The following is a 23,744-nucleotide window of genomic DNA, read 5'->3' as shown; positions in this document are numbered from 1 at the left end:
TATTCCACACAATCAAAATAATGGAATACAGTCTTCCATCCGATTTTCAAAAATGTGAGATGCCATGGCACAACAAACAAATTAACAAATGGTTAGTCCCATCACCATAAATAAAAATAGCAGTGGAGACATATTATTTTGCAAGTGCAAGGTGTTTGGGGTTAGCAAAGACATACATAAAAATACAGTATAATCAATAATGAATACAATAATACAATTTCAACATACTAGACAAGTCAAATATCAAAGAACAACATGGGTACTGTAAAAGGAACCTACAATTCAGTGGTTCTCAACTGGGGGTCCGGACCTCCAGGGGAGTCCCCACACGATTTTGGGGGGGTCCCCAGATGACAGTGAAGTGACAATTTAAGGACTTGTAAGACCTTTTTAATACCTCAAAAAGAAAGAAAAGAAAAGGACCATTGTTGCATCAAAAGTAATCAACAAACTTTAAAAACTGGTCAAACATTGGAGAAATTGTCAAATAATATAAGAAAGAGGAAAATATTCTGAAAATAGAGGATCTACAAGCTCACAACGCTGTGCAACGCGAGGCGTTGTAAGCTTGTAGATCGGCTATTTTCGCAATATTTATCTGTGGAACAGACTAAACTAAACTAAATGTAATGCCTCAATTCAAATATAATTATTTTGGGGGGTCCCCGGTTCAAATATGATTATTTTGGGGGGTCACGGCCTGAAAAGGTTCAGAATCACTGAACAAATTGATAGTTAGGTCCTGTTATTCCTCTAAGCGCCGATAGGGTGGAAAGCATCAGAGTGACAGATACAGTATGTTGCCATACATTTTAAGATGTCTTACCCAGATGTACTAGCTTGCACTGGGAAATACGTTATACTCTCAGGCAACAAAGCGGCTATAACTTATTTCATAAACTTGATAATGATTATCGAATGTCATTACAACGTGAAGGTAAAATTCATACTGAAAGAAACTCATGCTGTTCTAAATAACATGTTACTTTAACATGCATTGTAGTTCATATGGCTGTATCAGGATTCACTGGTCAACAAATGAGATGTTTATAGTCTTGTGTGCTGTGGGAGTAGACATAACCATGGTTCACCTCTTCCAATTTCTTTTCACTTTCACTTCAGACCTCCGAAATATGTGAAAATGTTTGTGTTCTTTCTCCCTTGGCTTTTTTTCCTCCTCTTTTCGCTGTTCTTGGCTGTCAAGCTATATTAGTGTCCGATAGAAATAAGTCATTTAGAAGAGGCTCTGTCGGCCAGCCCCTCAACCCCACTAAAAGCTCCAGGATTAGGTCCCAGAGGCCTTTGTCTCCGCAGCCTGCAGGATTAGGGGAGATTTACTGCAAAGAGAGAAAAAAAGTAGTTATTTCATGGCACTTTCATGATGAAACCTGGCCAAAGCTGTGTTGGCTGGGGGGATTATAGTCACACAAAGAGTACGGTTGTGTGTGTGACCCCCCTCCCATAGCCACCACCCTGGACTCACTCACTGCCCCCCTGGATCACTTACCCCTCTGTGGGCCTGGCAGGGTCCGGCTGGGCTCACCTCTTCCCTAGCCCCACTGTCAAGGTACCCAGAGTTCACTCCAAATGAGTGATGGCCTCACTGATTAGCCCCTCTCCTTCCAGTCATCCACAAACGACCTGCTTTGTCTTCAGTCCTGTAGCAAACAGAATACAAATACACAGAAAATCTGGAGTAATCCGGAGAGTGTAAAATTGGACCCGCAATGCTCCATTTTTACAGTGTGCAGCAGATGAGTAATGATGCGAGGACAACACCGATGTCCATTCCCTGATGACATGAGATTATCATTCAACATAGGATTTTACGACATCTTGCGATGACTCCAGCAACTTGGGAGTAGTAAGAATGCCTCAGGAATTAATAAAGTTCAGAGGCAAAAACTGAGAGAAGTTATTCCCCCCTGCCGTGTTTAAAACGGCTTAAAGGGGGTTGTGCTCCTTTTAGAAGAACCGCATATGGATTACAGCGAATAAAAGACAAAGGATACCCCCGGATAAGTCTCATCACTGACAACAGCCTCATCCTGTAGCAGGTGAAAACTTGTAGGGTTTAATAACAGTTGTCCAACAGCATGGGAAATCACCAGGCGTTTAGAGCTCTAATAAAAATAAGACCATGAAAATGTGAATAATAACTTTTATAGCACGTCAAGCTTTGTCCTGCTTCCTGTCATCAAGCAACAACAAAAAATAAGTTATTACAGCATTGCTATAAGGCACATTAAAGTATTTACTGAAGGTGTTTGGGTTGACTCATGGGGACAAACCAGTTCAATGGAGTCTTCTGTTACTGTACAAAGAGGAATAAATAAATAATTTGAATAATATAATAATAAAAGGACAACACATTAATCACAAACAGCACTCAGTTCATGAGAAAAAAAAACATTTATTCTTTTCAAAAATTGTTTTAGATTGATATGAAATGGGAGGCAACTGAGGAGGATGAGGGTGGAGGAGCGGTGTCCTTTTGTCTTTTTGAGGGTACCAGAGAGTTTTTGTTAATGTCTCCTGTTTAACAGATGTTCCAGTTAAGAGAGCAGAACACCCCCGCTTCCCCAAAAAACAGACCCGTGGCCGTGCTTTCTTTAATTACTTATCAATAGTGGAAATTTGTATTGACAAGGAGCTGTCAGCCGGGCAGCTTTGTAGTTGTCAGTTATCTGTGGGAGAGACGCTCAAAGGCGGGCCCCCTCGGACACCAGCCGGATCGATCGGCATGCAAAACACAATTGAAACCCTTTCAAGGCTGTGATGTTAGTACTGGAGCATGTGGGCCAAGGGGGAGAGAGCAGCTATGAGCTAAACACTTCTTCATTGGCAGAAATCAATGAGGCTGGCTGGCCTTTGACCTGACGGAGACAGGGAGAGCTGTCGACGGGTCAGTAGCCCCTCTTAAGCCCCTGTGAGTGCCAGGATCATGCTGGGAGCCCTGACACTGACTATGACACACTCACAGCTTAGACTGACATTGCTCTGTGTGAAAACACACAAAGGACACACGCACGCACGCACGCACGCACGCACGCACGCACGCACGCACGCACGCACGCACGCACGCACGCACGCACGCACGCACGCACGCACGCACGCACACACACACACACACACACACACACACACACACACACACACACACACACACACACACACACACACACACACACACACAGCATGAAGCTATGAGCATCACCTGTATTGTATGCTTGATTGGTGATTAGCTCCATTTCAGAGAGCAAAAATAAGGACATTAAAAGAGTTATCAATATAAATCAGTATAAAGAAGTTATCCAGACAATTCCTTAAACTGATTTAGTTGATCTAAAAGGGAACATTGGAGAACTGAAGTCTTGAGAAATGCATTGATTTCATTTACTGGGCTTTTGGTAATTCCTGTCTTAGGAAGCCTAGTGTCTTATTACCTTCCTATTAGCTTCTTATGATTTGCTGCCCTCCCCTTGGGAGTATGCCCATAGGTGGCTCAATGGGCAGATCAATATGAAGGGCTGAGTAAAGATCAGTCACTTAATTGGGCAGCAGGACTGAGCGATTAATGTCAGAGAGAGGGACAGGCAGCTGTGGACTGCCCAGCTCAGCATGGCCCGGCCACGGGGTCAAGGGCACCAACAGAGGGCTGGGGAGGGTGCTACTTGGTGAGCTCCAGACACACTCTAGCATAAGACCTTTCAAACAACCTTGCCTATTTGAAGCCTGGCCGTAATCCAAACTCCAAACAAAGGTCTTGGTCAACTTGCGCACTACACAGTTTCATTCAGACCTAAAAGAAAATAAATGTCCAAAAGTGTATATCAGTTGAGAAAAACTTTTCTACAGTTTATTTTTCAAATGACGGATGTAAAAATCTTTTCAAAAGGCAGATATATTGATGTGCGTGAGACTGCCTGGCAGATATTATGCTTAATTTACGTGTACCACGTCGTACGACGCTGTAGATCTACAAGCTCACGTGTCGTGTTGTGACACGTTGTGAGCTTGTAGTACAGCGATCTTTGGCAGATAATAGCATTGTATGATGAAGTATAAAGCAGGTTATATAGAACATCCATCCAGCAAACTTTCATCATAAACAAACGGTAGTAAAGCGCAGCATTTATGTGAGAATCGAACAGGGCAAGTAGGCGGTCAAGTTGTCTTTTGCTCTGGTTCTTAAAAGAGATAAAGCCTCTCTGTGTCCCTCAGCATGGGGTCAATTCGAGGTCCCTTGGAGCTCAGTCCAGGCCCCCAGCCTCCCCCTAGCGACCCCTGCTAGTCAAAAGGTGATCACAGGGAGAGCGTTGCTGATCGAATTTGATAATGAAGAAGACCCCTCTAAGCTGCTTCGGCCCACATGTTCAAATCTCTTCAACACTCGATAAACACTAGGACGCCCCCCTCCCTGTCACTTGGAACAATGTGTAGGTATTGATTCCAGCTAACTGGCTCTTTAATACCTGGGGTCTGTGGCCTGGCCTGGGGAAATGCGTACTGACATGTGACAGGAGGAGCTCAATAGGGAAACGCACTGAAGAAAGGATGGGCCTCTCCATTTAGCATTCTCTCCCATTTTGTTTGAAATTACACATCTGCTGAAGAAAGGAGCCTCCCTCCCAGCCTCTGCACCTGCTGTTAAAGGACATATAAGGGACGGATGGAGATCGCATGAGTCCTGTGCTGTACTGTAAATGAGCTTACAAAACTGTCAGTGTTGGTTTGTAATTTCCCAGGTTTGTTAAGGTGCAGTGACAAGACAGCATCTCATTTTCACTAGTCATTTTAATAGAAAAAGATAAACCCCAAAAAATGAACGAATACAAAAAGAAACTACTTACAGCATATTTACAGCGCTCATGTACAGTATCTTCCATCTTACTCTCAACATAAAATGGCACGTTAACTTGTATACTTATAAATTATAACTGCAATTAATGGATCTCTAGATCAATACTGAACCAAGGTCTGACGTCGTGAAGGACTATATGTTCTTTCTGTGCTATTACAATCCCTAAGATTTCTTCTTTCATGCAGTGCACAGGGCACAAAGAGACTACTGGATATATTCAATATCATCGTTTTGTACTATTGAATACAGAGAATATATTCTATCAAATATACCAAACTGGTGTAGCAGAGACATTAAAATGTCCCCTGCCTGGGGAAGGGGGCCATTTGATCAAGTATTATAGAATTACTCATATTTGAAAGCCAAGAAAATGACCTTGATATGAACCACATTAAACCTGATGTGAGTATACAAAAAAAGGGTGGAAAAAAACAAGTGCATTTAGGTAGCAACGTTCTGTGTTCCAAAGCCTCTATGATATTAATGCAATCATTTACTCTAGAACAAGTCACTTGTGACTACAGGAGTATGCATTATTACACAGATGAGGTACTCGAAGACATTGGCCCTCTACAACACAAGGGCCTTTCTATAGTGCAAGTTGGGCTGAGCATAAGGCTCGGCAGCAATAGCATATTAATCACCATGATTCAACAGACAATGCCCTGGCATTTTACATACTCTAGCACTTCTATAGAAAGGTTTAATTTGTGAATCCTTGACGAGACCTTAAAAGAAAAGACCAGACTCAACCAGAAGAAAAACAATTGATAGAAGAACACAGAAATAAGGTAACATAAGTCACACTGGAAAAATCCTGAGTGAACTTTGAAACTTGAACACTCAGGATTTTACAGTGTTGAACCGAAATGAAAAAATGATAACATGGTTTGCCTCAGATGCTCTGTAGCGAAAGGGGCTTGCACTGCAGTGCTCTTGGCGAATAGGTAGGTAGCACCTTTCAACACCACCAATCAGAGTACGCTTTGTCCCTGGTAGAAACTCTAAAACCAGAGTTATATTTAGCTTTGCGCAGACGTCACGCAACGCATTGTGAGCTTGTAGATCTGCAGTTTTTTGGTGCGCTACCTCCGCACACAACTAAGTATAACTCAGGCTTAATGGGCTGAACCATTGCTACTTTATCCGCCCTTCCCACCCTCTGTCTTTCTTGACAATGAGTAACACCATGATGAAGCTCCAGTCCTGGACCCAGTGGCCCATCGAGGCCACCGGGCAGTGCTCCGCAGTCTACGAGAGTGGCGTCAGCTCCACATGAAAGCAGGAAGTTATAATGAGTGGAGAAGAGAGGTGGGTCAGAGGTCATCTCTTGACCTTTGCATCCTCCTTGAGCTTCCAAACCATGAGCTCCATGCAGGCTGCGGCGTCCTCGCTGGAGTCGTGGCCCTCCACTGGAAACATACACAAGATACTAAATCAACCTTTATTGAATTAAGTCTCAAATATGTGTCATGACACAATTTGTACAAATTGCATTTAGGGTTCGTTTAGGGTCCCCCCCAGACTTTCTATTCCACAATACACATTTACAGCTAGCTACAATAATAGAAATTGAGGGTTACATGCTGATTAGTAAAAGTGTTGCTCCACGCAGTGGCTCAGGAGGTAGAGCGACCGCTTGCAAAACAAAGGTTCCCGTTTCTGATCCCCGGCTCCGCCTGGGTTAGTGTCTAAGTGTCCTTGCACAGGACCCAACTGCTCTCGATAAACAGGTTGGTGTCTTGCATGGTTTCCTCTGCCATCGGTGTGAAATTAAAACGTTTGAGAACCAGCGGTATTGTAATTGTATAGCAGACGTGAAGTCCACATACCAGCTCTGACAGTGTGATAAAACCAGTTCCGGAAACGGTTTCAAGTGTGATGAAACCGATTCCGGTTCCTCAATGTTGGATTCTAAGCCTAATTGTAAAGTGATCTTGGGATCCACATGGGAATGGCGTGGCCACGTACACAGACCGGCCCATTTATAGATGGCTAGACTGCAGAGCCACACAGTAAAAAGGTATTCCAGTATAGACACAAAGATTTCCCAAGAAACATCATCTTTTGCTTGAACTGCTTACCATTGTCCTGGATGATCCGCTTGAGGTGGTCAGCCATCAGGTTCCTCAAGGCACGCTTGTAGGGCAAGCCAAGGCGGTGAGGAAACACGATAGCTGTGTCCACTACCATACTATGGATAAGCTGTAATAGCATGGCAGGAAGAAGAGACAGGTTTAGTCTCAAGGTTTAAAAGGTTTCAGCCCATGATCAACATAGTAGAAATGATATCTGTCACTTTGGACACCAGACTAAAATAAACATTTACAGACTCTTATCATTTGTGGGGCTACAAGAATAAGACCCATACCTGTAGTTTAGTATAATACTTTGGTACAGTACATCTGTAGTTTAGGAGCAGGAGCGTACATTGTGATGACTATGATTCTATTGGAATTCTATCTATATTGAGCGACAACTTCACATCATTAATTCATGGTTTATCTTATTAGTCATTTTCTTTCCTGAATGATCTAGATTCTACAGTAACAAAGCACCAGTCATCATCACACACACCCATTTGGGTTGCAGGTTGAGATCTACTGAGTGAGAATACCTTAAGAGCAAGAAGGTCGCTCTCCAGACTGTGTCCTACAAGGATGGACTCTGCACTGAACATACTGAGTAGGACTGCCTGAACATCTCTTATCGTGATGGTGGCACTCTCCAAGTCCTCCTCCGTTACTCCTGAAAACCTGCGCAGTAGATAAAGACGTACTGTGTTTGGAACAGTGTCTCGGACTGTGGTTATTTGAAGGCATTCTGACTTATGACCCATGTGCAAACAAGCATGATACACACTCCATTAAAAATAAAATAGTGATTTAATAATCTTACATCTTACAACAAAATACAGAAAAACATTCACACACTGTTCTGTAAAACTCGCTACGCTTTAACGGTTTTGATCTTCATCCAAACGGTGTCGGTTCTGAAGCAGATTGAAAGGATCAAAATGTCAGTGATTAAAATGTAGTTTTGGTAAAGACGGCCTTCATCAGAGAAGTTGGGGGAGTTTCACGCTTATTTACACATGGATTTTCACCTCTTTTCCTAGTTGTTTTTGGGGTAAATTCTATCTGTGAGACAGTACACAGTGAACGACTGTGAGAGAAAGGACAAGTGATGAGTGACATGGGTTTGTAAGCCAAAGCTACCACCTGTGTCTGTGTGTGTGTGTGTGTGTGTGTGTGTGTGTGTGTGTGTGTGTGCGTGTGTGCGTGTGTGCGTGTGTGCGTGCGTGCGTGCGTGCGTGCGTGTGTGCGCGTGCGTGTGTGTGCGCGCGTTTGTGTGTAATCTGCGTATGAGGTGGTGCTTAGAGCTGCCCAGCCAAGCACAAATGCTACCATATCAAGTTGCAGAAAACTAATAAGAGTGAAGTCTCACCGTGTGTTGTAGTCGACCACTTGGCTGTCAGGTTTCACAAATGTGTCGTAGATTACTTTGAGCTCAGAATTGATGACCGTCACCCTGGTCAGGTCCAGTCCCTGCTTCGTATAGCACTGTTTCACAAAACAAGGACAGAGTGAATAGAGGTGGTTCAAATGTCGGCAGAGGGAGTGTCTCCATCTATTATAGGCAGTTTATTTTTAAATAAATGGTTTAACTGTGGACATTTTCTGAGATGGAAACGTGTATGTTTGTAGTTTGAGGACACCTGTCCCTCACCATCTCACAGTCCAGAGCGTACACGCCTCCGTTACCGTCTGCAGGCAGCTGTTTACTGAACGTCGTCACGTAGCCATCCAATGACTCTTTACGCCCGTCCTGCATATGTTGCTGTGGAATGTGGAAACGCAAAAAGTTACAAATCACACACTGGAGATGTGACTTAGTCTGCACCAAATGAAAGGACAGCTAATAAGAAAGGTATCCTTAGAAATGAGAAATAAGTGTCTCCTTCAAAGAGAAATAATAGTCAGAAAAATAGGAACATCTCCCTCTGGAGTATACCATCTACTCTTGCCAATGTTGGACAGTGAAAGACAATGGCAATATATTGCCCCCTAGTGGTTCAATGTACCTGCCGAAGATCCAACATGGATCGAAACGTTGTCTTTCTTGTTTAAAAAAAGTCTCAACCATAGTTCGGGGTGCAGGTTTTATCCTTTAAAGTATGTGACCCTTTTAACATATAAAAAGGATACAGTTAGCCCCAATGGCAATAGTGTAAAAGGAGTATTACTACCACTGTTACACAACAGAGCTGCATTTCTAACAATCCACTAAACAGAAACAATACCAGGCAATCCCAAATAATCTCAAACAAAACTGATCAAAAGTATCAATATTCATTCACGTGACTGATTTCTTAATAGACAACAAAGAATGATATTGATAATATATATTAAGAGTTGTTACCTTGGCCACCTGGCAACCTGGAGCGCCTACCGCCCCAGAGCAGCAACTGTAGTTCGTCTCCCAACCTCCAGACACTGGTAGACACACAGAGAGAGCAAGATGAAGAGAGATGAAACAGCACAACAGTAGTTAAGAGAGACAGAGTAGAGACCATTCAGATGTGATTACCGTATACAGATACATTAACGTGATAAGTATTTGGCATCAACTGTACAAGCGTACCTTTGTGTCTCCGTAGGCGTCCCCAGTGATGATTACACTCCTCCTTGCGCACACAGTTGCCATTAGCGTTGATCCTGTATTCTGCCCCACATCGACAGCATATCTTGGTGAATGCTGGATACATATCATAATGCAGAGGGGAAAGAATTAGACAAAATAACCTTAAATCAATCTACAACATGGATGAATATGGATAGCTTTAGTCAAAAAACGATTATTAATAGAATACGATTATTAAGTCAGAGTCATGTGTTCGTGGTCCACCCACCCTCCCATTAGCCAATTTTAATATAGGGTATGAACACTGCTGGGTAAACATGGTCACTCACGGTCTGCAGGGGTCTTTTTCTCCGGTAGGTTGTGGATCACAGCTCGCCCGGCTGTATCTGGGTTTGATCTCGGGTAGCCGTGCTCCTGGAGCTGCTCCTCTGTCATCAGGTAATCTTGCAGTTTCCTGTACAACACCACCTCTGCACAAAGAGTGAGCACATCAAAACACTTCCGCAATACCTCTATTATAACGCGGAGTATACAAAAATTCATGGAGGAATGTTATGTGGCAACACTTCTCTTGTGGAGTAAATTGGCCACTAATCAGATTCACATGAAAAGTTGGGAGTTTAGTGCCAGGCCAAAGTATGCTATGACAGGAAACACTGCTGCAGGAATTGATCCATTGTTCCTGTAGTTGGGAGAGTCCCTTTAGCCGTCAGTCCACCATGTTGACCTTATTTATATGATGCAGAACCAAGTAAAGTGTGAAGCACTGGTGGCTGCAGGACACAGGGCCTCACAGTTTGCAGTAAACAAAATAAGAACAACTCTTCCTCTGGGCTTGGTCACAAGGATAGGATACTGAATTGTTTCATTAAAACAGCTCTCTGCCTCCTCGTCGCTGAAAAACTATAAACAAGCTAGAGCTTCAGTGATAAGTGCCACTAACCTACATGCAATATAGTGCTATGTACTGTACTATACAGCTGGCTGACTGTCTGTCTTGTTGATTTTACTTTCTGCGAAAATAGCAGGTCTGCAAGCTCCCAATGCGTCTCAACGCAATCAGCTATTTACAGGGTTTAAGTGGGTAACGTAAATGTCACCTGGAACCAGCGCAGAAAGGGCACAATGAACAGAGAGAAAAAAAACAGCAAGTGTAAGAAACCCCTGCAGAAGTGAATTCAAGCACTGTATCAAGTATCAACAATCAAATTCACACCCTTGTTTATATTAGGGGTGCTAGGGGCCATTTGTGACCATGGCCAAAGGAAGCCCTACACATCCCTGCTCCTCACCAGTAAGTTTCTCCTCCTGCTGTCTGCCCATCCTGTTGATGGTGAAACTGGTTTTAGCAGCCAGACGGCCCCCGAGCACTTCCTCATGGGACTGAGCCTTCCTGTTGCCTGGGTATGCTGGGGCCTCTAAAAAGGAGAAGGACATGACCGCAAAAATGTTGTGACATGTACGAGTCCTGCGCACGTACTTTGCACACGACACAATACTTACTTTGATGTTTTGCTTAGCTTGTGCTAATTACATACATTTGGTACACCAACATGCTAGGGGTGTGCCGATACACTAATTTCACGAAACGATACGATACAATATTGGGCTCACAACTTCGATACGCCCTTTTTTTATTATGAAAATAAATGGGGGAGAAAAAAAGCAAATGCAAACAAATAATTCTCTTTTTGCATTATTCAGACATGCAAACTTGTAGCTTTTCAGCTACAATAGCCGTTTTGAATCCAAATAGGGCAATAGTGTGACACCTGACCCGAAAAAAACAACAACATATTGTAACCCTTTTCACCTCTGGGCTGTTTGCATGCCTGATTATAATGATTGTAAAAAAAAAAAAATCAAAACGATATTTTTTTCCCCCAAAAACGATACATATCGCCACGAAAACGTATCGCGATATATCGCGGGACGATATATCGGCACACGCACACCCCTAAAACATGCGTGTAGGTGTACTCACATGGCATGACATACAGCCGACATGTACATATTGACTCTGTACCCTTGATTTATTGTTGAATGAATGAAAACTGAGCTGACATACTATGCACAGGTGAGGGAGAGATGTTGCTCTTGCCGCGAAGCTTCTTCAGAGTGTTGACGGCTACGTTGAGGTAGATGTTCTTGCTGTTGCTGCGGTCGTACACAATCTTCTCCTCATCCAGAGCCTGAAACAACAGATGAGCCCCTGTCACGGCAGAGTTCTCGTTTTCCATGGAAGTGCTTACTTTAAAAACAGTCTGCTAAATTTCTGAATTCAATTAATGATCTTAAAGCGCAACAGGTTGTAAGCTTGTAGATCAGCTATTCTATTTTCAGTGCACAACACTCTGGAGAAGGTTCCAGAGTCAGACTCCAGAGTAGGTGCAGGGTTTTAGTAAGGATAGAAAAGGGCAGTGGGTTTTAGAATAGTGTAAATGTATTTTGTCGTGTCTGAAATCATTTGTTTATTTATTGTACATCATTCATTGTTCATGTCTGTCATGTTATGATATACAGTATATTTGTTATGTGTATGAGGACCACAATGGAAATAAGTCCCAGACTTAATTGTGTCATATCCTTGAATTCTTATAATTTGTGTTATGACTTTTCAAATAAACTAAACTAAACTGTGTGGAACTAAGTATGACAAGGCCCCAACAATCATCATTTCATTTCAAGCCTTTTTCGAAAACTACGCCTATTAGTTAAAAATGTTTCTTAACTAATTTTCTGCCAAAAACGTTTATAAAGGTTTTTGAGAATTTAGCTATTGCCTTTTTTGTAAAATATTTTTTACAAAAAATAAATTATATATATATTTTTTTTTTGGGGGGGGGTTCCGTTTGTCCGTTCGTCACAAAGATCCAGGCGATAACATTTTCCAAAAAGTTGCTGCTCCATTCACTTCAATGTTAAAAAATAAACGGACAAAAAAATATTCTTTTTCTAAGTACTAGCTTAGAAAAGACTGGCAGAGGCTACCGACTGTTCTAGAGAAACTCTGGCAGTCTAAGAGTTAAATTTGACTGGCTTATATTATTTAAACATATTGTTGAAAGATATAACAATACGTAATTTCTTTCTATTAATTTTAAACATTTCCCAAAGGACCACCTGTAATTATGCCATTGCAATCGTGTCACACTTTACGAAAGGGGCCGCAGAGTGGTGTTCCTCCATACCATCTGAAAGGCAGCATCCTCTGACGGGCAGAACTTGACACATTCATCAATGAAGGTGTTCAGGTAGCGCTGGCGGACGTTGGTCGGTACCTTAGCCCCAAACTCCGTAGGGATGATAGGACGCTTCATTGAAGAGCTCTGGGACGTGGAAAGAAAGAGAATTTATAACATTTATAAAAGATTGTTTATTTATATCTTAAAGCATAAATGTTAGTTAGTTGCCTATGTGGATCACCATTATCAAGGCTAGACAAATACAGCCCTGTGCATACCAAATGCAACGCAAGAATAATGAATATCAGTAGCAGAAGCCAAAAGCATAAAAACTCAAATGACCATTGGTAATGAAGATGACACATTTATCCAAAAAGCCTGGAGTCCTATGTCACTCCCAATGATGAACAAAAGAAAAGGATAAGTAACTAATAAGGCAGGTATGATGGCACGTGTGTGAGTGATGAGACACGGTACCTTCATGGTGGGTGTGTGAGCTACCCTCTTCTGAGCAATGGTGGTGGAGGTCTTGGACATGATACCAGTGAAGGTGTGGGTCTTGACAGACAGATGTGCCGTGAGGTTCGTGCTGGGGGTTAACACTCGACTGGAAGCCGGCTTGGAATCTGCAGAACAGAGTTAAACACACACAAACTTCTTACTTCAATCAACATGATGACTGTACTAGTACCGACCCACACAGGGAAGGTTTTGGGATGGCTGGGCAATAACATTAGTTGGAGGAAGCATACAAAGTAAAGTACAAGTGAAGAATTATTTGACTCAAATTAAAAGTGAAACCTCAACTTGAGTAGGAAATAGAAGTTTGAGATGGTGTTTTCATACCATATTTGGTAGAGGACCCAGGCAGTGGGTTAGGACGGTGTGCTATTCTCTTTCTCTCTCCAGAGCAGCCAGGGCTGGGGCTCAGGGAGGCCGAGGCACTCTTGACAGCGGCAGCGAGCTGGGCAGCCTGCTGCTGGGCTATCTGCATCCGCTGGTAGCACATTTCCTGGGCTGAGGGTCTCTTGTACGGTCGCACCTTGGGGGTTGCCTCAGTCTGAAGAGACATAAACCATTACACTCTTAGGATATCTACTCCAGAACAAATAACCACACGAGTGACAGGATAATTACTGTTGTAAGACCTACAGTACATAGCCCTATTTATGTGATTCTATGCTAATCATTTATCATTCTTATTATATGTTATTCGACACCTTGCATTTCTGTCTAAGTTTCTGTGCACTAGGAACATAGTGTTGTTATGAAGGTCATAGGATGTCTAGGTACAGGGAAAGTAGTGTTGTGAAGGTCGTAAGACGTAAGTTTGACTGCCTCCCCTGTATTTTATACTCTGTGAGAAACAATGTAGATAAAACCATCTGCTGTCCAATAAGGAGGAGTGTGGATGATACTCTCTCATAATACTATCTTTTCTTTGCTTTCCAAGACTTCAGTATATCGCTTATTCTGACTGAGTTCTGCATTTAACAGCACAAATCTCACAATATACACCTTACATTACTGCTCTTTAATGAAGGAGGAATAGTATGGCCACTTTTATATATTCTAATCCAGGATGATGTTAAGATGTCAAACTCACATTTCCTTGTACAGCAAAATGGGACACCCTCTTCTTCTGACCAGGGACGAGAGTGGTTAAAGTGCTCTCTTCCTCATCTTCTGAATCTCTAGAGGGCTGAGATGACAGAACAACACACTGACATGATTCCAAACACCAACAATTGTCATTCTAAGGCACAATCATTTAATATAAATTAATATATTCATGAGAATCTAGGCAGTTAAAACTGGCATGAGGATGGCACACTTCCACAGAAGGTGGATAAAACACAGTAGTTGAAAAACAGACAGTGATATCTCTTGCACACTGATAGTTTTGTTGGGTTAAAGAAAGAGGACGGGTGCAGCAATAGGCCTACCTGTTTGGCTTGTCTCCCCTTGTCCTGATTCTTCACGTCCTTGGACTCGTTGAAGATCCGCAGGCACTCCTCCATGGGATCTGAGTCAAAGTCCACATCCGCCTGGAGGGTTGAGAAGTCCACTTCTCCGTAGTCGATGTCCTCTTCCGCGCCACAGTCACCCTCGTCCTCAGAAGAGGAGACCGTGATCTCTGAGGCTTTTCTCTTGTTCAGACCTCCTCCCCGCTTTAAAGTGCTGTCCAATGTCCTTGCCACAACTTCCTTGTCGTCGTCGTCGTCGTCGTCATCCTCATCCGCGGGCTCCATCTCGTCCGGGCTCTCGTCGCCGAAAAGGTCAGCATGGCTCAGACTTTCCACTCGCCGCTTTTTCTTGACGGAAAGGTTCCCGTCAGAGGAGCTGCTGCTCTTCTTTACCTTGTCTTTAATGCTCAGAGAGCTTCCTTTAACGTTCCTGCTACTGCTGTTGGACATGCTCTTACTGCTGCTGCTGGAAACACTCTTACTGCTTTTCTTGGTGTCCTTTTCCCTCCTGCTGCTGTCCAGTTTACCATTCTTGTGATGGTGGTCCTTCTGCCTGCTGCGTTCCTTTTCCTTGTCCAATGACTTGGGTTTCTTGCTTTCCCCTCCTCCATTTTCCGTGTCCTTCTCTCTCTTGCCCAAGTCGCCTTTGACCCTTTCTGTGATTTTTACCTTGCCGTCGTTTCTCTTCTGTTCCCTGCCTTCCATCAGAACTTTATCGTTCGATTTGACCTTGCTTTTCCCGTCATCTTTCTTTCCCTGACTGTTGCCGTCTTTCTTCAAAGACTCGCAGCCTGGCTTTTTTGTCAACACTTTGTCCTTACTGTTGCTGATGTTTCCATGGTTACCGCTATGACTACTGCAAGATGTCTTACCCAAGTCCTTTTCGACTTTCTGCGCCTTCTCACACTTGCTGCTTTTCTTGTGGATAGATTTTGAGACCACCTTCTCGTTCTCATTCTTCTCTTTATCTTTTTGCAGGCTATCATCCCAGCTGTCCCACTCTTCTGCCACCCCTCCCTGCTCTCTGGACTCCTCCTTACTCCTCTGTGTCAGCATGCTCAGAGCTCCTTCCCTCACCTCCTTCCTCCCTGCCCCAACAGCATCTTCAACTGAACCACCATTGCCTTTCTTTCGTTGGAGGCTGCTAAGCGAAATGGGTCGGTATTCTGTCCCGGAGCTCTCCTCCTCTGAGTCAGAAAAGGTGTACTTTTGCTTGTCCATATTCTGCTGCAGAGGCTTCTTTGCCGTCGGCACGTACTCATCATCTGTTGATAATCGGCTGGACCCTGACAGTTTAACGGATTTGCCCACCTCTATCTTAGCAGCCTGTGCACTCTCCTCCCTCAGCTGCCGAGGCTTCTTCACCATCGTTGGCACGTACTCGTCATCTGTTGATAGCCGTCCTGACCCCGACACTTTATGCGCTTTGCTCACCTCTATCTTAGCAGCCTGGGCACTCTCATCCTTCTGCTGCCGAGGCTTCTTCACCGGCGTCGGCACGTACTCGTCATCTGTTGATAACCGTCCCAACCCCGACACTTTATGCGCTTTTCCCACCTCTATCTTGGCAGCCTGAGCACTCTCTTCCCTCTGCTGCCGAGGCTTTTTAACCGTCGTCGGCACGTACTCATCATCTGTTGATAACCGTCCCGACCCTGACACTTTGTGCGCTTTGCTCACCTCTACCTTAGCAGCACTCTCATCCTTCTGCTGCCGAGGCTTCTTAACCGTCGGGATGTACTCTTCATCTGTTGATATTCGCCCTGACCCTGACAGTTTATGCGCTTTGCCCACCCCTACCTTAGCAGCCCGTGCAGTTTCATCCCTCTTAATCTTCCCAGCAATTGTGGCAGAGTAGTTGGAGAGGGGGTCATACTCCATGTCTGTGGATGGTTTGGAGTTATCCAGGGTGTACTTACACTTAGAGGAGGATTTGTGATTGGAGTATTTAGGCGCGTGAGGAGAGGGGAGCTGGGGTGTGTACGTCTGCGGAGCAGACTTTTTGACAGAGGTGGGGACATATTCCATAGAGTTAGCATGGTTGCCCAAACTTTCTGAATCCAAGGTGTACTTGCTGCAGCCAGGGGTTGGATTATAGTCCACTGTGGACATTTGGTAACTCCCAGGGTCATAGGCCAAGTGCGATGTCACTGCTGCCGGACTGGCTCTTTTTTTAACAGTTTCCACCTGCGCAGGCAAACTGGCGGAGGAGCTCGGCTCATACTCATCATCCCCGATCTGCGAGAGCTTCCTCTTCTCACGTTCCACCTGAGTGCGGACGGCCTCAATTTGCTGCTTGACCAGCTCCAAAGCACCGTTGAAGTCCCCTGAGGCAGATGAGTCTCCATTCTGCTGCTCTTCGTGCCGTGTGACCTCTGGGTTGTATGGGTCATACCCTTGTTCTGTGATCACAAAACATACATCACATGACACTTTAACAAAAGATCCCAGTGTTGAACACTCAGAACGCACAGATCTCACAGTCACAGGTCCTCGATATTCTGTTCAGCTACCCAAGATTTCCAAAGCTAACACAGTCACACAGTAACATCCTCACTGTTAATTATATCCGTAACTCTGAGAATGTACAAAATGTACATTGACACTTAAGGGGTTCCATTTGGTTACATTAACACAGCATTCAAACCAATGTTAACTACACCAACGTAAGGCAGTGGTTCTCAACCAGTGGTCCAGGGACCAGCAGTGGTCCTTGAGGGGGTTCCAGGTGGTCCCCAGCTAAATGATGGAGAGTTGGTAACCAAATGGACCACTGGACCTTTAACTTAAGACCAAATGGATCTTTAACTCTTGAGAGCGTAACATGAAACCAAATGGATCCGTAAGGGTCAGATGTTTATTGTAAAACATCTGCCTTACTTAATCAAAGCACTGTTATTTTGATTAACGTGTTGCCTGTTATCTCTCCTATGGTACCAACATCAACACAACATGGAATTATGGACAAAATCTCATCCAACGAGGAACAAAATATTCTAAGTCTTGGGTCTGAGAGGCTAACTCTCACCAAACGGTGGTTCCGTGGCTCAAAAATGCCGAATAAACCATGGACCTCAATATGAAAATGGTTGAAAACCCACTGCCTGGGAGAATCAAAATGCCAAAGTACCCTTGTGTTTGGACTGAAGATCTCTCTGCTTAGTGGCACCGAGGGACGTCCGTCTGTGTTGGCTGCTGTGTCTGAAGTGACAGTACGGTCTCTTACACCCATGTTTGTCGCCTTCTTTGTCGTCGCCGTATTCCTTGAAAAACGGGCAGTCAATCCCTCGGAAGAACCCGGTGGACCTCAGCATTATCTCCGGATGATTCTACCATAGCCGCCGGCAAGTGTTCGGGTTAGTGTACGTTCGCAGTTGGCTGGAAACGGTACATTGAGAGCCTTTGTACAAGCAACGGAATAATAACAACGTCCCTACGGCGCCATGTTGGATTGGTCGGAGATGGAAGCTGTCGCGAGAGCGCAGCGTGGCCAGGTTTCGCGAGAGAAACAAGCAACCAGGTCTATGAAAACAAGCCCAAAACTAAGAAGCGAGCACTTCGCCCTTTAAACATAGACCCCTTAACAGTATGCGCGCAATGAAACCCATTCTGTCAGGTCTCGCTAGGACGCGCCTCACAAGCCAACACCAACACAAGAGGGGGTTGGGGTGTGCTGAAACGCCCCGCGAGAGCTGGCGAGAACTTCTGGGAACTCAGATTAACCGCACCCCGAAACAACAGGTTGGGAATTGATTGCGTGAAACAATCACCTGTGCATCCAGTCTCAATGTTGGTAAACATTGAGACCCCTGGCATAAAACATTTTCAGATTGGGGGTCTGCAGACATATACACAATTTGGGGGTCCTTGACTTGAAAATGTTTGAGAAACAGTGGTTTTAAACAACATTAGGAAACAAGTCCAAATAAGCGACTACACTTTAGAAACGAGCCCCCCCAAAAAAACGCAAAACCCGCAACTAACCAATAATTACTGGCAACTTTACAGAGAAACAAGCCCAAAGTCGCTTATAATAAGCGGACATGGCAACGCTGGCGAGAAGTCCCACGTGTCGCATTCTCTACTACGTCATTACCAATACGGAACACAGTACACCTCAGGGGACACATTTCTTTCTTCAGTGGTCTGGTGGAAAAACTACTGACATGTTTTACTTAAGTAAAAAGTATCCGTACTGCGATGTAGAAATGTTCTGTTACAAGTAAGAATTCAACATTTCACAAGTTTTCAAAAACATCTTTTGAAAATAACAGATGTACAAGCTCACGATGCATCGCATCGCAAGGCATTGTGAGCTTGTAGATCGGCTATTTTTTGAAATGGCCGAAATGTATATTGGGCTGAAGTGGTTTAATATTATGTTCTGTAATAATAATCAAAATCTACAAAGTAACTAGTAACTGAAGTTTTCAAATAATTGTAACGGAGTAAAAGTATAATAGTTGAGATGTAGTGGAGTAAAAGATGTATGTAAAAGATGTAGATGTGAGATGTGTTGAATAAAGTGCAATAAACTAATAAACTTAGCTACTTAACACCACTGCATCTCAATGGTTATGTTATCTCTCTTAATCACTGTCTGTAGACGTTGTTTAATGCCAATTTTTAAAAAGTTTAACCACTTAAGCCCTATTTCACACGTTCACAAATAATTTTAAAAAATGAGAAAATAGCCGATCTACAAGCTCACAATGCTTTGCATGCAATATGGTGTGAGCTTATTGATCTGCTATTTTCGCAATTTTAGAAAGATTTGTGATTAAATAAATAAAATAAATTGATTGATTGAATATTTTATTGGACAGAAATGCAAACAGCACGAGTACTGTCATGCACTAAGTCTAAAAGGTTCGCACATTGAGGTCCTATATTATTCAATTCATCAACATATTAAATAACAACAAAATACAATATCACAAATATAAAACATTATATGTACGGAGTAGAAAAAGGGTGGGGTGGGGGGGGGCGTGGACACCTTTCTAAGGAGAAGTGATAATTTACCTCCCCCTTTGGCCTCCTGAAAGGTAGATTTTCAGGCCTGTTTTAAAGGAAGCCAGTGATCCACATTTTTTAAGGGATGGTGTCAGGACATTCCATACTTGGGTGGCAGTGCTGTAGAAGGAGAATTTACCCATGTTTGTTTAATAGATGGGTGTTACCAGATCGTTGTTGTCGCTCCCTCTAGTATTGTGGCTGTGGGTGTTTTTTTTAGGTATTTAGTCAGATATGCGGGTATTGAGGGCATTGAGGACAAAGTCACATTGACTATCTTGAAAGCCAATCCCATTTTTTTATTGCTTAACCCTGTCTTCTACCCTGAGATATACTAGGCAGCAAAATGTGTTGAACAAAGGTGGATAGTACTAGTTTATTACAAATTATTATTACTCATAAGTCATACATTAATTTTCATAGCTTTATTTATGGAAGTTTTTTTTTTTTAAACTCTAATTATGTTTTTTAAAATAGCAGTTAAGACTATAGGCTACGGACCATTGGGACCATTAAATAGGATTTTGCAATGTTGTGTTATTATAATAGGCCTACTCACAGACATTCTGATAATTAAAAAAGCAATAAAACATACACAATAAATGAACGGCATCTAGGCCTACCATCCGACTAATGTCAAACTGTAAAGGTTAAGCTTGGCAGTCGACCTATTTATCCCCTAAATCAAGCATGATGCATTATTTGTGATTGACCCAATTATGTGCAGGAAGTTGTCAAAACTACGCCTTCTGTGATACATTCTGTGATACATTCTGAACTTGAAATTACACAACCGTGATTTAATGATGTTGATGGTAACATCTTACCTAATATAACTATCTCATTGTTCTTTTCAAAACATATGAAATGATAATTTATTATCATATATTGTATTATACACAGTTTATAGCCTATTTATAGGTAACAGGACAGGTGGGCACAAAAAACATCTGGATTCTGGGCACTAGGGACAACGGCACCAAAACCATCTGGGTACTAGGGACATGTGGGCACCTGGACGAGTGGGCACTTAAGGGGGGGATAACTGGGCACCAGTTATAATATACTTTTGACCTCAGTACTATTTTGGCAAATAAACTCTTATATTGTACTTTTGACCTCAATGTTGTGTTGTGTTTAGGGGTTTAAAGAACAGTGGTTAAATATCACTTACCAACAACTAAGCAGCATGCTATGTTAAGTTAAATTCAGGTGCCCACCCAACCTAATTCAGGTGCTCAGGTTATCTCCACCCATAAGTGCCCACTCGTCCAGGTGCCCACGTGTTCCTAGTGCCCACTCGTCCTAGTGCTCAGTTATCCCGGTGCCCACCTATCCAGGTGCCCAGTTGTCGTGTATATATATATATATATATATATATATATATATATATATATATATATATATATATATATAAGCCTTGCCAAGCCCTGAGGCCCATAGGGCAGGAGCCTATCTCCTGTTTCCTTAGCGTGAGGCAAATTGATGTACAAGTACACCCCCTGGACATGACGCTAGTATGTTGCAGTAACTTACCCCAATCCAACCCTTGATGCTGAGTGCCAAGCAGGGAGGCACTGGGTCCCATTATTAGAGTCTTTGGTATGACCCGGTCGGGGCCTCCCAGTCTCAGGGCGGACACTTTAACCACAAGGCCACTGAGCTGGTATATATACATACATATATGTATATACAATTTTGTTTTGTTTGTTTTTTGTTTGTTTTTTACAGGATATGACCATGGATTTTCTCAGTGATCTGTGGAGGAAATTGATGCATGGCCATCGGGTACCAACAGATAACTTCATGGCGTCATGATGACTCATGTCCTTGGGGTAAAATATCTTATACAAAGCATTTTTGGTGATTTTAAACTTGAGGTGCAGACAGTATACTTTAGAAAAAGGCAATAATCTGCATCAGGTGGCATTGTAAACTTTCATTTCAACAAGTCGTAGGCCTAATTCATTTTCCCCCAGCAGTTTCAAGACAGTCAGTCACAATATCCTCCACTAGAGGGAGGCAAATACCCTACTTGTGTAAAAGATTTTTGATTCTGTGTACGCTGACGTAGCCTATATGTCCCTAGCCTCGCGTCACCAGACTTTCCACCTCGGAGGAAATATAATATGTCCCCTAAAGCGACAAAAAAAAACAAATATATATATATACATATATGTCCCCTAAAGCGAAACATGGTAGGCTACAACTAGCACATTGCTGTTGCGTCATTTTTGTTTTATTCATAAAAGGACAATATAAACATTTATGTACAAAAGCAGCGCAATAAAATGGAGGTAGCACAGGGAACATAAAAGGAAGATAAAAACAAACAAACAAAAAAACAATACACATAGGCGAGGCCTATACACAAAAAGTTCCATGATGTTCCATAAACAGTTTATTAGACTACTTTTTTGTTTGTTGTTTAATAAAGTGGGTGTTTCACGTATATAATTCAGAATTATGTGAAACACACAGTTTATTTAACAACAATAAAGCAGTCTAATAAATAAGCTATTGAAACATTATTATGATTAGCTCTTAGGTAATCATTTATATTAGAAAACTTGTATTTTTAAATAAATAATAATAAACATTTTATTTCATTGTGTCTCTTTAACAGACCCCGAGGGGGTCCTCAGAGTTACTACAGGGGGGCCGCCAGATATTTGTGTGACATATAGCACATATAATAGCAGATCTACAAGCTCACAATGCCTGGCAGTGCAAGGCGTTGTGAGCTTGTAGATCGGCTATTTTTGGCAAAAAGGTATATAGGCGTAGAAGGAAAAAAGAGCAGACCAAGTAAAAAAAAAAGTTGAACCTGAAACACAATTTTATACAATAGCCTATAGAGGGGGTCCCTGCTTCATCTCTCTTTCAGCTATAGGGGGTCCTTGGCCTAAAAACGTTGAAGACCCCTGCCTTACGAGGTTTGCCTAATATCAAAACAGGTGTGTCGTTGTCTGGAGCTATCTATGGGCCTATCAAGCGCAGGGCACGGCATTGCTATATTATGCACACACAGCTCTAAACAGGTGCTCTATCCTCCATCATGTTTTACTTATAACATTTAGGGTCAACTCTAGTCTAGATGCAATGGAGTGCAATAACAAGTAATACTGAATGACTAAAAATACCGGGGAAGTGCAGTGGTGTAACTAAGTACATTTACTCAAGTACTGTACTTAAGTACAATTTTGAGGTATTTTTACTTTACTGGAGTATTTCCAAGTTTCAGTACTTTTACTTCTACTCCACTACATCTCAAAGGCAAATATTGTACTTTCATTCCACTGCAATTATTTGAAAACTTTAGTTACTACTTACTAGTTACTTTGTAGATTTAGATTATTATTACAAAACATACATGAACAACTTCAGCCCTATATACATTTCGGCCATTTGAAAATAGCCCTGAGCTTGTAGATCTGCTATTTTCAAAAGATTTGTATACAATTTATACATGGGATATTCTGCATAATGAGTACTTTCTACTTTTGGTACTTTAAGTACATCTTGATACCAACACTTTTGTACTTTTCTTCAAGTACTTACTTGTCTTGTAAGGGCGCGCTCCCACCGCACTTTTATTTTACTTCTGGGGCGGAATCTGCCAATGCTTTGTCAATGCAAATGCGTGGATTCCTGGTCTTGTGGATTTTTTCCAGGAATCCACGCATTTACATTTACAAAGCATTGGCAGATTCCGCCCCAGAGGTAAAATAAAAGTGCGGTGGGAGCGCGCCCATAGTATTTCTACATTGCTGTATTTATACTTTTACTTAAGTAAAACATGTGAGTACTTTTTCCACCACTGCCCACACACAGCCCTAAACAGGTGCTCTATCCTCCATCATGTTTTACTTATAACACAGGGTCAACTCTAGTCTAATCTAGATGCAATGGAGTGCAATAACAAGCAATACTGAATGACTTAAGAATGACTAAAAATACCAGGAAGTGACACATGTTGGCATTTAGAGCGAGAGCAGCATGCCCTGATGTGTTCAGCAGCACTGATACTGTATCTCCAGGGAAAGTGTGAGGGCAGCAGCACTTGCA

The 23,744-nt window shown here is 42.6% G+C and overlaps 1 protein-coding gene across 1 annotated transcript; it reads right to left on the bottom strand.

The window, feature by feature from the left end:
• Positions 1-4,342: 4,342 nt before the first annotated feature.
• On the bottom strand, positions 4,343-18,104 carry rexo1 (REX1, RNA exonuclease 1 homolog). Its single transcript, XM_084067611.1, has 16 exons — positions 17,791-18,104; positions 14,640-17,062; positions 14,300-14,395; positions 13,540-13,753; positions 13,171-13,319; positions 12,700-12,837; positions 11,577-11,700; positions 10,801-10,926; positions 9,838-9,978; positions 9,509-9,622; positions 9,287-9,360; positions 8,594-8,704; positions 8,312-8,427; positions 7,482-7,620; positions 6,949-7,069; positions 4,343-6,276 (listed from the first exon to the last, which is right to left on the bottom strand). Exons 1-16 carry the CDS (start codon positions 17,972-17,974, stop codon positions 6,188-6,190), a joined length of 4,359 nt encoding a protein of 1,452 aa, XP_083923737.1. The 5' UTR covers positions 17,975-18,104; the 3' UTR covers positions 4,343-6,187.
• Between the last annotated feature and the right edge of the window lie 5,640 nt (positions 18,105-23,744).

The sequence above is a fragment of the Gymnoscopelus microlampas genome, assembly GCF_963454915.1.
Source record: "Gymnoscopelus microlampas genome assembly, chromosome: 9".
Classification (NCBI taxonomy): Eukaryota; Metazoa; Chordata; class Actinopteri; order Myctophiformes; family Myctophidae; genus Gymnoscopelus; species Gymnoscopelus microlampas.
The sequence above is the reverse complement of the archived record's forward strand: the minus strand, read 5'-3'. Positions and strand labels throughout refer to the sequence as shown.